General features: G+C 31.1%; 2 protein-coding genes across 2 annotated transcripts; one reads left to right on the top strand and one right to left on the bottom strand.

Annotated features, from left to right (window-relative positions):
- Positions 1-5,895: 5,895 nt before the first annotated feature.
- On the top strand, positions 5,896-6,666 carry LOC125855203 (uncharacterized). The gene has a single exon (XM_049534894.1). The coding sequence runs from the start codon at positions 6,102-6,104 to the stop codon at positions 6,450-6,452; it is 351 nt and encodes a 116-aa protein (XP_049390851.1). The 5' UTR covers positions 5,896-6,101; the 3' UTR covers positions 6,453-6,666.
- Positions 6,667-8,993: 2,327 nt separating this feature from the next.
- LOC125855405 (uncharacterized protein At2g23090-like) lies at positions 8,994-12,951 on the bottom strand. The gene is made up of 3 exons (XM_049535129.1): positions 12,740-12,951; positions 12,604-12,644; positions 8,994-9,307 (listed from the first exon to the last, which is right to left on the bottom strand). Exons 1-3 carry the CDS (start codon positions 12,810-12,812, stop codon positions 9,188-9,190), a joined length of 234 nt encoding a protein of 77 aa, XP_049391086.1. The 5' UTR covers positions 12,813-12,951; the 3' UTR covers positions 8,994-9,187.
- Between the last annotated feature and the right edge of the window lie 2,018 nt (positions 12,952-14,969).

The following is a 14,969-nucleotide window of genomic DNA, read 5'->3' as shown; positions in this document are numbered from 1 at the left end:
TTTTTTGTGCGATCGACTTGTTTATAGTAATGTCCTATACTTGTTAAGTTGTAATTGTCATGAGAACAAATGGACTCATACCTTACCTTTTTAGTAAATCATATATTTATATAAAAGAGAACCTTAGGCACGTTTACGTGGCGCCACTACAAGCTAGAATTTTCTTTTAAATTTATTTATTTCCAAAAATAGTTTTCCCTTTTCATGAAAAGATGTGACTTTTATGAAAAATTATGATTTTTATGAAGAGTTATCCAAAAATAGACATCCCTTTCATGAAAAGATGTGACTTTTATGCAGAGTAGCGACTTTTATGACAAGTTACGACTTTTATGACAAGTTACGACTTTTATGAAAGGTTCCGACCTTTCCGAATAGTTGTAACTTTTCAAAGAGTTGTGACATTTTCGATAAGGCACAATAAGCATTCGTTCACACTATCCTTTGTTGTCTATTTGAGGGATTTCCTCTCATTTTAAAACAACGAAAATTCTGAACTTCCTCTTCTTCTCTGCACAATTAAATATTCAAGTACTTTGCTCTCGTTGAATGGCTCACTGACACCATTGTTCTTGTATCAATATACTTGTGAATAAAATCGTTACATCCTGAGAGGATCTATTCTATCAAACCTTGGGTACTAGAGGGAATAATTTCCTTAAGGGGACACTGTGCATTCAGTGAGCTCAATTTTTTACCTTTCTAGTTCATTCTATTGTTATAGATCCTGCTATATTTTTTTTATAGTCATTAATTTATGTTTATGATATTAATTGTTGTTTTTTAGTACATGTTTTAAACTTTGTTGTTTATGTTTCTACAAAGTTATTAGTATAAGTATTTGTTAGTACATATAAATATTATTTATTAATTAGAAAATTTCATATCTCATGTTGATGTTCATCTGATTTCCCTAAAATATCAAATAGTAATACTTCGTGGAGGCAAAAGGATAAATTATAAAATCAAATTAAAGATGATTGATTGAAGGATAAATGATAAGATGTTATAATTAATAATTTCCTTTACATTATTAATGTTCGTTACTACGCAATCTTGTATGTAAGATAATATAGTGTTTTAGTTTTAATGACCGATAGATTGTAAGTATTATTTTATCAATTATGTGATATTAAATTTTCGCGCGAAGCGCGGATAATTTTACTAATTTAAAGAAAAAAACAGAATGACATGACAATAATTCTTAACACCACCACTAGAGCGGTCAAAATGGGCTTAACCCATGGAGCCGGTCCAACCTACCTGTTAATGGGGTAGGGTTGGGATATGATTTTTCAAGCTCATTTAAAAGCTTGGCCCATATAAGCCCTTGACCATTGAGACTTGATCGGGATTGGGCCGGGGTCTGCCCATGGGCCAAAACTTTTTATTCAAGAGTAATTTACAATAATCTCACTAGTATATAATCTAATAATTTGAATACACACTATGTTGTCTATTGTGAATCTTCGTATTCAGATATATGTATCTCGGAATATATGAACCCAAAATTAGGTTAATTTGTTCTAGATACACTCTTATCAAAGTAGATTCGCATGTATCTAGGATACATATACAAATCTCGCACCCTCACCTCCCTCCCATCTTGCTTGTCACTCTCTCATCTCACTCACATATCTGGTATGCGAGATCAATGCTAATTACACTAATTTTTTGCTAGTGTTATTGAAACAGCACCATTGTTNTTGTTCTTGTATCATTATACTTGTGAATAAAATCGTTCCATCCTGAGAGGATCTATTCCATTAAACCTCGGGTACTAGAGGGAATAATTTCCTTAAGGGGACACTGTGCATTCAGTGAGCTCAATTTTTTACCTTTCTAGTTCATTCTATTGTTATAGATCCTGGTATATTTTTTTTACAGTCATTAATTTATGCTTATGATATTAATTGTTGTTTTTTAGTACATGTTTTAAACTTTGTTGTTTATGTTTCTGCAAAGTTATTATTATAAGTATTTGTTAGTACATATAAATATTATTTATTTATTAGAAAATTTAATATCTCATGTTGATGTTCATCTGATTTCCCTAAAATATCAAATAGTAATATTTCGTGGAGGCAAAAGGATAAATTATAAAATCAAATTAAAGATGATTGTTTGAAGGATAAATGATAAGATGTTATAATTAATAATTTCCTTTACATTATTAATGTTTGTTACTACGTAATCTTGTATGTAAGATAATATAGTGTTTTAGTTTTAATGACTGATAGATTGTAAGTATTATTTTATAAATTATGTGATATTAAATTTTCGCGCGAAGCGCGAATAATTTTACTAATTTAAAAAAAAAAACAGAATGACATGACAATAATACACCACCACTAGAGCCGTCAAAACGGGCTTAGCCCATGGAGCCGGCCCAACCCTACCCGTTAATGGGATAGGGTTGGGATATGATTTTTCAAGCCCATTTAAAACTAGGGCTTATAAGCTCGGCCCATATAAGCCCTTGGCCCTTGAGACTTGATCGGGGTTGGGCCGGGGTCTGCCCATGGGCCAAAACTTTTTATTCAAGAGTAATTTACAATAATCTCACTAGTATATAATCTAATAATTTGAATACACGCTATGTTGTATATTATGAATCTTCGTATTCAGATACATGTATCTCAGAATATATGGACTCAAAATTAGGTTAATTTGTTCTAGATACACTCTATCAAAGTAGATTCGCATGTATCTAGGATACATATACAAATCTCGTGCCCTCACATCTTGCTTGTCCCTCTCTCATCTCACTCACATATCTGGTATGCGAGATCAATGCTAATTACACTAACTTTTTGCTAGTGTTATTGAAACAACACCATCGTTTGCCATATTTGATTTGAAAATCTTCTCATTTTCTTGATGTTATAGAATTACAAATTTAAAAAGAAAAAAAAAATAAAATAAAAAAAGGGCTAGCCCGCCCGAGCCCTTGGCCCTTCTAGGGTTGGGTTGGGTTGAGCATTTTCAAGCCCTACCAAATGAAGGGCCAGCCCACCCTAGCCCTTCAAATTCCTTTGCGCGCGAGGCTTGGACCGGCCCTTTTTGACACCTCTAACCACCACCACCAACTTAATATTAGTATTGTCCCACAAGTGAAGTCTGTAATTCTTACAGTTAATGCTAAAACTCCTTACCATATTGTTTTTCTTATTAATGAAAAAGATATTTTAAAAAAATGGGAGAGCTTCTGCCTAATAAGATGAGCTGTTTCTAGTTACTATAATTTAATTTTGATAGTGCCCCATCAGTAACAAACTTCTCTACCACTTTTGTCTTTGTATGATACACATTTCAATATAATATTAAAGTTGCATTCATATACCAAAACTTTACGGGACCGCAAGCCTCGAAAGCCAAAAAACAAAAAGGAAGTTTTGGGCAGAATTTAGGTGCATGTCTAAGAAAAACAAATGAGTATTATTCTAAGAAGAATAAATACATTCTTTAACGTAGCACAAAAGCAAAGTCCTCATTAAGACCCCCCTAAACAAAACCAAACATAAAATTACATCCATATTATCAAGAAACTTGAATAATTTCATCCATTAGAACTTAAAGAAAAAACTGTTTTCGTGAAATTGGTAGATCACGAGTTCAAATCAATGTATTTTTATATTAATATAGAAAAATTAAAGCTTGTACTGCCTTGCGAAAAAATTTACAATGGTAGAGGATCCAACCAACAATAGTTGTGTGAGACTCCATTCTTTTTTAACACTTTGATAGTGGACCCTTTTCTTACTTTTTACATGTTATCCACCACTTCTCTTCCACTCACTCCTCTCTTCTTTTATTTTCTGTTTTTTTACTCCTAATAAATATCTAAATTTTAAATGCATAATTAAATAATTATTACATCTGATAAAAAAATATAGATGAACATATTTTCTGTTAAATTATTTAAAAACTTTTAGAACTGTTAATTTTAAAAATGAACTTACTGCTCAATATTTTTTAATAAAATAAGTCAATTTCTGATCTTGTGTGTTTTTTTAATAAAATAAGCCAATTTCTGATCTTGTTTAAAAATTATAGATAGTTTTTTTTTATCTTAATTATAATTTAAAATACAAATACTAACGAGATAAACATGACAAATGGGACAAATTTATAAATAATTTAAAAAAAATATGCAGGATAAAGCAAATCACATAGTGAAATTTAAGTCTTTTGAATTAAAACTCTAAATACTTAATTTATTCTTCAAGAATCAATTGGTTTCGACAACGTTTAAATTAACTACTCATTATATATTATTATTATTATTATTATTATTATTATTATTATTATTATATATATCAAGAGGTCTTCACATTCACTTACAATTTTATTTCTTTAGCATTTTTTCATTAAGTATTTTAAAAGATTGTAACTAAAAAAACTAACTGATAATCTATGTTAAGATAATGACTGCACATATATGAACTAAAGTCTAAGACAAAACAAAAAGAGCTATCAAATAATAAATTTGAATTAATTTAATTTTTGAAAAACGCTAATAATTAAGAAATTGGATTTTTTTTAGTTAATTTTTTACTAGTAACAATATTAAATAATAAGATTATTTTTAATATTCAGTCATGAGAACGTTTTCATTTGACAAAAAATATTTATTAGTATTTTTATTAATTATATCAATTGTTTACTTATATAGTTGGGAGTTGGATATATACAGGGGCGGCTCAACGTTATCGGAGGCCTAAAGCGAAATCTTAATTAGAGGCCTANGTAACTAAAAAACTAACTGATAATCTATGTTAAGATAATGACTGCACATATATGAACTAAAGTCTAAGACAAAACAAAAAGAGCTATCAAATAATAAATTGAATTAATTTAATTTTTGAAAAACGCTAATAATTAAGAAATTAGATTTTTTTTAGTTAATTTTTTACTATTAACAATATTAAATAATAAGATTATTTTTAATATTCAGTCATGAGAACGTTTTCANAAGAAAAGAAGAGTGAGTCGAAGAAGAATAGTAAAAAATACTTATATAGTTGGGAGTTGGATATATATTAGGACTTAGGAGTAAAAAAAATGAAAGAAAAGAAGAGTGAGTCGAAGAAGAATAGTAAAAAAGTAAAAAAATGGGTGGTCCAAACATCCAAGTGTCAAAAGAAAAATCGAGCCTTACATAACTATGGTTGATTGAGCCTCTACCATTATAAATTTTTTCCTGCATTGAAATGACGACATAATTGGCTGTCTTTTAAGTGACAATAAGGAATGTTGTGCCGCCACGTTTAAATAAAGGTGATAATACCCACAGTGTCCCACATTTTAGACACACGTCATCATATTTTTGGATGGTCATAATTTTTAATCGTTCTCGTCTCAATTTATTTATCTAATTTTGATTTAAAATAAACTTTTATAAAAATAAATTAAAAAATTATTATCTTAAACTAAAGATATCTAGTACTTCCTTCATGTCTATTTACTAGTCAAATTTTAGTTTGTCACACTTGTTAAGAAAATAATGAGTAGTATAATGAATTTATCATTTTACTTTTATTAATTGATAAAGTCCCAAACATACTCACTACAATTTTTCAAAGACATTAACTCAATATAATTAAATTGAAGATATAATAGAAAAAAAGAAAATTACCCTTCTTTGATATGTCAAAAATAAAAAATTAAATTAAAAATATTTGACAAGCAAATAAAAACAAATGAAGTAATAGTAAACATATTATTTAAAAGTTAGCTAGCACTTGACTGCTACCTTAATTTTAAAAGAGTAAAAAAAAAATAACACAAACAAATTGAAACGAACAGAGTAATTATGAGCCAATGGACGAGTCTCTATAGTTGGAATACTGAATCAGATTCACTGCTACCTTTCCCTTTCCTCAAAATACTGAAAATAAAAAGAAGATAAGCTCAGAACCCATAGCATTATCTTACACCCCGTACCCCTACGCCTACCCCAACCCCAAATCGAAAATTTCGTAATTCTCACTCCATACCATAATCCCTTTTTAAAACCCTTTATTATCAGTTCACTACCTGCTGTAGACTCAAAATTTACCAAATTTCAACTTAATTTTGATCTTAGAAGATCAATAATTATGGCGATTTCGGATACTGTAGTGGGGAATTTAACGACGTTGTACCTGTTAGTGATAGCGGCAATGAAGGCGTACGGATTGATGACTGGACGGAGCTACGGCGGAGTTTTTGTGCTGATTGTATCAACAGCTGTTGTAGGAAGTGTATTGATTTTGAGTTTGACGTGGGATGTGTCACGTAAGGTTACTAGGTGTGCTTTGACACGCGATCGTCATCTTACTCAGAATCGGAATCAGCCACGTCATCATTCCGATGAGTTGTGTAGAGGTGGTATATGTTGGCACGGCGTTGCTGTTAGATCTCCGGCGTCGCAGTTTCGGTTCCGGCTTCCTCAGCACCACCCTCGCTAGCGGTTAAGAAAAGTGAAAATCGAGTGTCGATTTTAATTCACTGTAAGTATGTAAATTAGTTTTGGATCGAATTTTTCTATCTGTTTTATGGCTTTTTGACGATTGGAAAGTTGGGGAAAATCAGTGTAAAATAGTCATCGGAATTACAGTTTAGGCATGTAAATAAAAAATATATATGCAATCAGTTTTTTCTCGCGCTACGAGCTTTAACCTTTTTGTTGTTGTTCTGACTCGAATATTATCGTCTGAGTAACTTCACTTATCATGCAACAGATTTTACTTTCAAAAAATGTTTAATTTCGCCTTTCTAGCCAATGGTAAAAGCAGAATTTTCACGAAATTCAAAATATAAAAAGTAAATGTACTTTTCTGATGAACTTGTAACTCCGCCCATACTCATGCAGTTCGTGGTCACTGATTAGGCGTTACAACATGCAGTTACATATGCAAATTTTTGTGTTAATAATGATGATCCTTTATTGTCACAATTTAATTTGTAAATGTTGGGTGATGCCAACATTCTGTTTATGGTAACGCTCACGAGGGGTCTGAAGTCGGAGTCACTGATAAAACATTAGTGTTAGCTTACGGTGAACTTACTTGAAAAATAAAGTTATATTTTTACTATCGATTATAATTTTTTATAAGATGGTTAACCTTGCTTGGAGGACCTATGAAGTTTCTCTCTCTCTTTTTAATTCCTCCCTAGAAATTTCCATTTTTTTTTTTTGTTGTTTTGATGACTCGAATTCATAATGTTAAGATTGGAAGTGAAAGATACATACCATTTAAGTACTCCCCGTCAGTTTACATCAGTTTCTTATCGAACTTTTTACACCTATCTGGTTTGGGCTAAATGATCCTAATTTGTTTTTGTACATAGAAATCTCACTTTGGGTAGAATATTTTTTTTTATCAGAAGAATTTTATTTCCAAAGTCAAAACCTGGAATTTCTGGTTCAGGATTGAACTTATTGTCATTCAGTGGATTATTATCAAATGGTACTGACTCATTTTTATACATATAGTATTGTTTCTTAGAAAGATATTTACAATACATACTTTAGCAAAAGTATGCTAGCTAATTGCTAGTATTTTCATTTTTAACCTTTATTTTATGGATGAAGGAATATATTTTTACGAATAAAATAAAAATAATCTACATTTGGAAGAATGAAAGTGTGACTTACTTACTAGAGACGTGTTTAGTTTGCTGACTTGATTATAGTGTTGTTGTGATTAAATTAGTTTCATTCATCCCAATCAATATAGTATGGTACAAGAAAATCAATTTAAACGCTAGTAATGAAATTAAAAAATTACTTTCCCTTTTTCAGTAATAAGAAATTGTTACGTGAAAAAGAATATTTTCAATAAATTACTACAAGACAATCACGTATTTGTTATTATTATACAAATAAAAGCTGGTTCATTGTCCCTAATTTCGAAACGTATACGTTGTTGGTTCAGATAAGAAGTTGATATTACACAAGAGATGCTTAAGAAAATAACAATGTCTTTCAGTAGTTCTAATAGCTCTTTTTTTTTTTAAAGACTTCTATCTATCTACTCCAAATAAACTTTGACTATATTAAAATCACAATCAGAAACCTAGGACAACGCTGTCCGATTCATCTCGTGCTTATTTTGATAAATTCCACTAGATACCTGTCGTTTTCCATCACCAACAAGTACCGAGTAATTTTATCTATCAAGATTAAAAACAAATGAAAAAATATCACCTAATATTTCTTTCTACTAGAATTTGAACTTGAACCTCGCAATTTTCAACCCTGAATATATATATATAGCTGTCTTTTTATGTGTTTATAATATACAGTAATAGTTTCTAGTCATGTATTTTACTCTCGGGCAAAAATCATGTCTACCCCTAAATTTGTTTTAAAAAATGTCTTTTTCCATAATCTTCTACGTCTTTCATATTCTAGCAAGTAAGTAGTTAACAACCTGACTTCTGTGTTTTTTGTTTTTAAAAAACAATTTGGGAGTAGGAAAACAAGAAATGGGGGTTACATGGATCGAATCCTCAATAACAAGATGAAAGTTTAAATAGTCAATTGAGCTACTAAAATTTCGCACCGAACTTCTATTTCGGCTTTGAACATGGGCGGTTGAATCTCTGATTACGTGATTTCAAACAATCAGCATCCCTACTTGAATCTTTTTCCAAAACATAACAGCAGTGATTTCTTCTCTTCCTCAAGAAAAACTTAAAAAAGAAGATAAGACACAGAAGATAAGGTCAGACCACAATGATAGACTTGAATGCTATCACATCACATACTAAATGATTAGAACCCTCTTTGGGTTTCCCATCATTGTCTGGTGCCCACTTTCCGACCCCGATTAATATAGAATCGTGCCGAAAAGGTAAGCGACTCAATTCTCAAACCTCAAACCCAAAACCTCACAAAGGATCACTTCTACCCCCACCAAATATTTGGTGGTGAATGTTTAAGACTAGCAATAGTAAATAATCAATCAGAGCATGACAAGGTAAAACATTACGCTTGACAAGTCTAGCAGATATGAATCCAAGAGGAGGCAGTTATTATAGACATATATTTCACACAGAGTTCCAAACTAAGTAGCCCATCAACAGTTTGAAGCAGAACGAAGCAACAACTTTTGAACAGATTCAAACTTTATCATGGTTAACAGAATTTAGAAACATAGTTGGGAAACAACCATCAGCCCAGACTCTGATATGTGAATCATTTCTTGAGATTAGGGAAACATGCATAGACATCAGATTTGGGATGTTTCGCCTCAGCATGTTCTCTGCACTTAACTTCAGAAGTGGTGCAAATGAATGTCTGCATGCACACCTTGCACTGCATTTGACAATTAGCAAACGTTAAGACAAATGGATAACAGGTTTTCTTTCAAAATAACTAGAGAACAGTTCTACATAGCATCTTCCTTGTTGCTGTCTTATTTTTTGACAAGTAGCAAAAACTAGACAGATGAATTACATTGTTTAGAAATTGTTTTCCTTGTTTATGATCTTGTTTCTTATTCCGTAACATTTTGACAATTAGTGAATAACATTGTTTAGAAACCGTTTTCCGTGTTTACCGCCCTATTTCTTATTCCACTGCATTTTGAAAACTCGCAAGAATCGGGACAAATGGATAACAGTGCTGAGATATCATCTTTCCTTGTTTACCGTCTTGTTTTTGACCCTTAGTCCTCATGGAAAGAGAGATAGTTTCAGCAAGAATTATAGTTCTTGCATTGGGCGGGATCATTCATTTTCTGAGCAACAAACCCCAAGTTCTAGTCTCTTGAAGAAAATCTTGAAAACTAGATACCAAATGGCACAGTACTATTGGATATTGGATCTCCCATGTGGGCTGACCCAACCCAACCCGTTGAAAGAGATAAAGATTAAGTTATCTAAAACTAAACCACCACATGATCAAAACATGGTGGATGTGATCGGTTTTTCTCTAAGAGAAATATATAACTTCTCTATGGATATCAAAAGAACAATTCATTTTACTTCAACAGAGATGTTTCTTTAGTTTTCTTTTGAAAACAAGCAGCAAAGCAAAGATATTTAGTTTGTGATAAGTTCTAACTTTGTTGCCATGAGATTCAAAGTTTGACATAGAGGCAATTCTTTTGGTGGTGAGTTCAACGTATCTTCCTCTGCATTTACAGGTAAACAATTGTTGACTCGCCCCACAATTTATTCTTACATCTAAATCAAAAAACATATGTCATGCGTCTCTAATTCACTTTTCTCAATCTATCCCTCTTTAACAAGCATGACTTCAGCTTTTGTTTCTTTCAAAACTTTAACAAAACAAACTCTCTTTGCCACTAATGTGTTTGGAACGGGGGAAACTATATTCCAGATGACACCTTCCAAAAATATGTCATGGGTGATTAATTGTCACAAAATGTTGTGCAAGAATAACTTTTTCTATTGAAAGAGGGGAAATGACTTTCCCCACTTACGAACAAAAGTCATTTTCCTTTATAATAATCTTAACTTCTAACTTCACATCACTGTTTTTACAAATGACTAGACATTATTTATCAATCTCTTATACTAACTTTTGTTTTCTATAAAACATAATCTGATTTGCTAGCATTATTATCAATCTTACAGGATCAGCATGGTGCATTCTACCTCATTCGTGATACATAAAGAAGACCTTCAGATTCCCTAAATTTGCAAGAGCGCAATTTGAATAAATCAGTAACAACAACCTTGCTCAAAAGTTCGACAAGAACTAGATCAACCAAAACCTATGTATAGTGCAAACAAAAGCACCCTTTTTTCATGAAAAAAATACTAATCCTTATATAAATCATCAAGATTATTTGTGTCACTGGCAACTGTGTTCTATCTGAGCACAATTTAAGCTAATTCAGCTTCTCTTTAAAGCTGTGAGGCAGTAGCATAGCGTGTAGACATGTTAGAAAAATGATTTTGATGACTATTTAAATTCATGTTTAGGTTCATTCTTTTCATATGTTGTTAATGAGACTTAAATATGATAATTATTTTTTTACAATTCAATGTTAGCTTTGAAAAATATAACAAACCATTTGAATTCAATTTGTGCAATTGTATCAGATCCTTGAATAGCTTTTAAGTTATAATATTTGACATTACAAGCTATCAGATGTTATGCCTTTGTTCACTCTCTTGCCTGTATATACTCCTGTGTTCGTTTTGAAAGTGTGGAAAAAATAGACAAGTTCTTCTCCTTTTCTTTTGTAGTGCTAGATTCTTTTGTTTATTCTTTGTTATTTCTGTTCATAATTTATACTAGAAGAGTTTGTTAAATCATGAGGGATACACCTTTACCGATGAAATACCCTAAAGGGTGTGTCATACATATTTCAAGCTAAAACGATGTTCCTACCATTTCCGTGTTAATTCAATTCTTTTTACAATATTCTTAAGGATATTTCTTTTATTCTGTTGTCCTCGATCATGGAAACAATCAATCTACTACTGCTACTGAAATACCAGTGGTCTTCCTGTTGCTGCACAAACATCTCCTGCTACTATTTCTAATTCGCCTACGCACAACTTTGCCTAACACTTCCCTGATGTTCCAAAGGTGAAACATTATGGCAGAAACATAATTTCTCTGCTCTTAATACTAAGAGATTCAAAACCTGATGAATTTTCTCCTCTCAACTAGATCAAATAATTTATGCAAACATGGTAGTATGTAAGTATTATATATTAAGTACTCTTTATAACAAGTTGTTCAATATATATTGTTCTAATAAAGGAACAACGAAAATTTCGGACTAGCTGCTTGCTAAAATAATCACGAAAACGGTATGAAAATCTTTTTTTATTTTTTTATCTTGAGGTGTGTATGACATTATAAAGGAGAAGAGTATGTCCATTTTTTCCACACTTCCCTAGCCAATACATAGGAGCATACCTAGGCAAAGGAGTGGACAGATGCTTCACATCTAATAGCTTGTAACATCCAAATACATAACAATGTAAAAACCACTATTCAAAGCTATTAAAAAACATGTCACAATTGCACAAATTGAATTCAAAGACTACTCAAATGGTTAGTTATGTTTTTCAAAGCTAAGGCTAGAATTGTAAAAAAGAACAATTATCATATTAAAGACTCATGAAACAAGATATTAAGAGAATAAATCTATACATGAACTTGAAAACTTTCTTTCCCAAGATAGGAGTATAGCTGTGTACACACTATCCTCCCCAAACCCCACTAGTAGGATTACACTGTGAATGATGTTGTTGTTGTTGTTTGTTCTGAGATATCAAATACATTTTTCCAACAAAACATAATCCAGATTCTTCGTTATCCATTCAATTCAATTAGATTAACAAGACATTAACAAATTGCAGCACCTAAAATCATCCCCTTTAGCTCCCAGACACAGAGATCTGACTAAATGTTTGGTCTATACTACAAAAATCTTCCAGGGACTCCATATATCCAATCAAAAATTCCAAAACTTTAGCAAGTTAAAGCCAATTAAATCCTTTAGTGTATCCCCGAATAAAAATAGAAAAAAAAAACAATTGAAAACCTAAATTTCTACTTTTTCAGCTGGTTGAAATGAATTCTACAGATAAAAGAAGACAAATTTCAGTGAATTCAACAAAAACCTGGATATTCATAGCCTTCTTGTTAGCCTCAAGCTGACTTCCTGCACATACATCATAATCTTGATTTAGCTAAAAATTCAATCTTTTATCGAAAAAATTCCCAAAAAAATATACAACAAAGTTAATTTATGCATACCCTTTTGGCCTTTCATCTTTTCCATGTTCTTCTCACGAGCCATCTTTGCCTTCTGTCCATTGCCTCCACCCATGGCTTGGTTTGTTGATCTTTCCTGTACAAATTGGAGGAAGAAAAATTGGGTTTTTTTTTTAGTAGTGGCTTTAAGAGAAACCCTTTTATTGTATATATATACAGTGTAAAAGTGAGAAATTAGGGTAGTTGGGTGGTGAAATTAATGGAATTTGTGGGTTAGGAGGGGGTTGAGAGGAGAAAAAGGGAAAACGACATGTACTGGAAAGCAACACGAAACTTTCTACAATTCTCTGTTCCTACGCGTTACTTTTTATTCCGAGTTGTATTAATTTGGTGTAAATATTAGGTTTCGATAAAAATTGGGATAAAATTTTGAATTGAGCATTGCACAATCTATTTAGGGGTATCACTCCCCATATACATATTCAATAAATATTAAACTTTATATTTTCCTAATTACTTGTCCAATTTTCCTTTTTTAGTTGTTCTTAATTACTTGTTTATTTCGATAAATCAAGAAAGGACAAAATATTTTTACCTATTATACCCTCAATTAATTACTTTGAAAAAGGTAAAACTTTTTGAAAATCTTAAGTTTTTAATTCATTTACTTCATAATTAATAGTGATAAAATGATAAACTCATTATGTCAATAATTATTTTCTTAATATGTGTGTCAATTCAAAAGTACACAAGTAATTAGGGACATAGGGAGTGTTAGATATATTATTATTATTATTATTATTGTCATAATATAAAAATATTTGATTTCAATAAATCTGTGCAAATTTAAATTAATTGAATAAAAAAAAAAGTAAGAAAAGAATATTATTTTGTATGTACATGTTTTCATTTATTGTTATCATTAGAATTCAATTTATCCTCTTGTAAGAAGAATTTAGTCCTTCGATCCAAACTGCCATTGATATTTTAAACAGATTAGTTATTTATCTTTTCGGATTTATTATACTGTTGTAATTAATGAAGTATTAATTGTAATTAAGCCTTTTCGGATTTATTATACTGTTGTAATTAATGAAATATTAATTGTAATTAAGCCGTTTAGATGGAGAGAAAGGATAATGAAAATAAGTACTTTTATTATGGAAAGTGCTAATTGACCAGAGAATTTCCAGAATTTGGCTAGAAAATTAATAAAATTATAATATTTTTTTTATTTTAAAACAAACTGATCTTTTTTCTATTTTTTAGTTAGAATGTATTAAAGTTAAAGGGATAAAATATTTAAAAAGTAAAATAACATAGATAAACTATCATTATGGCCAAATTCTGACCAAATTTTCTGGCCAAAAAAATTTTTCCTTTTATTATTTATAAAGGCTAAAGTCATCTAAGACCCCTTAAAATTGTCCGCATATTTCACTTAGACACCTCAATTAAGGTTAGTATCTATTGAACATCTTACATGTTCAAAAGTGATTCCTATTGACCACAAAAGGCTGACATGGCAAAAATGGTGTATTTCACCCTATTTAAGCGCGTAAAGGAATTTGAAAATATATTTTTCCTTTTTCTTTTCAACTTATACACCTAATTAATAAATAATAACTATTATTATTAATTAATTAAAAAACGACAGGAACATTACTGTCTTCTTCCCCATCTTCCCTGCAACTATTCATTCTTTACACACACCCCACCCCCTCCACCTTTCTCTCTCACCCTCTCCAATTCTCCAATTCTCCAATTCTCCAATTCTTTTTTGATTTTTTCTTCCTTTTTTTTTTTCAAATAATCCGGTGAAGCTCCATTATTTTCGTTGAAAAAATATTCCAGCGAGGTTGATTATTTTTTTCCGATAATTTTATTTTTCTTGTAAGTGTGATAAATGATTAAGAGTGGAAAGAAGATGAAGACAATGGGTGAAAGGTTTTAATTAACGCTATTAGAATGATAGGTGAATGAGGGGTTAACTTAGATAGGAATCAATGGTATATTATCGACATTGGTGAAAGGGTTAAGATTCGAGAAAGGGGATGATTTATAGGCGGTTGAAGCGCAGCAGCCCAGTAAAAAGGAAAGCAAGATTCGACGGAGACGAATAAGGGTAGAGGCAATGTTTACTGATAGCTGAGGCGCAGTGACAAGGAAAATACGTTCGCCGGGAAAAAATAAGAAAGTAAGGGTGGAGTGGGGTTAACTTAAACATAATATTTTGTTTTCTAAAAATCCCTTTGGGATTATTTGAATAGAG

Source organism: Solanum stenotomum, chromosome 2 (genome assembly GCF_019186545.1).
Source record: "Solanum stenotomum isolate F172 chromosome 2, ASM1918654v1, whole genome shotgun sequence".
Classification (NCBI taxonomy): Eukaryota; Viridiplantae; Streptophyta; class Magnoliopsida; order Solanales; family Solanaceae; genus Solanum; species Solanum stenotomum.
Note: the sequence above shows the minus strand (reverse complement) of the source record. Positions and strands in the feature narration are given on the sequence as shown.

Bases quoted from the DNA above. Each gene is read 5' to 3' on its own strand.
- LOC125855203 (XM_049534894.1), top strand. From the start codon at position 6,102: ATGGCGATTTCGGATACTGTAGTGGGGAATTTAACGACGTTGTACCTG.
- LOC125855405 (XM_049535129.1), bottom strand. From the start codon at position 12,812: ATGGGTGGAGGCAATGGACAGAAGGCAAAGATGGCTCGTGAGAAGAAC. The intron at 12,645-12,739 runs GTATGCATAAAT...ATGTATGTGCAG, and splicing joins AAAGATGAAAGGCCAAAAGG to GAAGTCAGCTTGAGGCTAAC. The intron at 9,308-12,603 runs GTTTTTGTTGAA...TGTCAAATGCAG, and splicing joins AGAAGGCTATGAATATCCAG to TGCAAGGTGTGCATGCAGAC.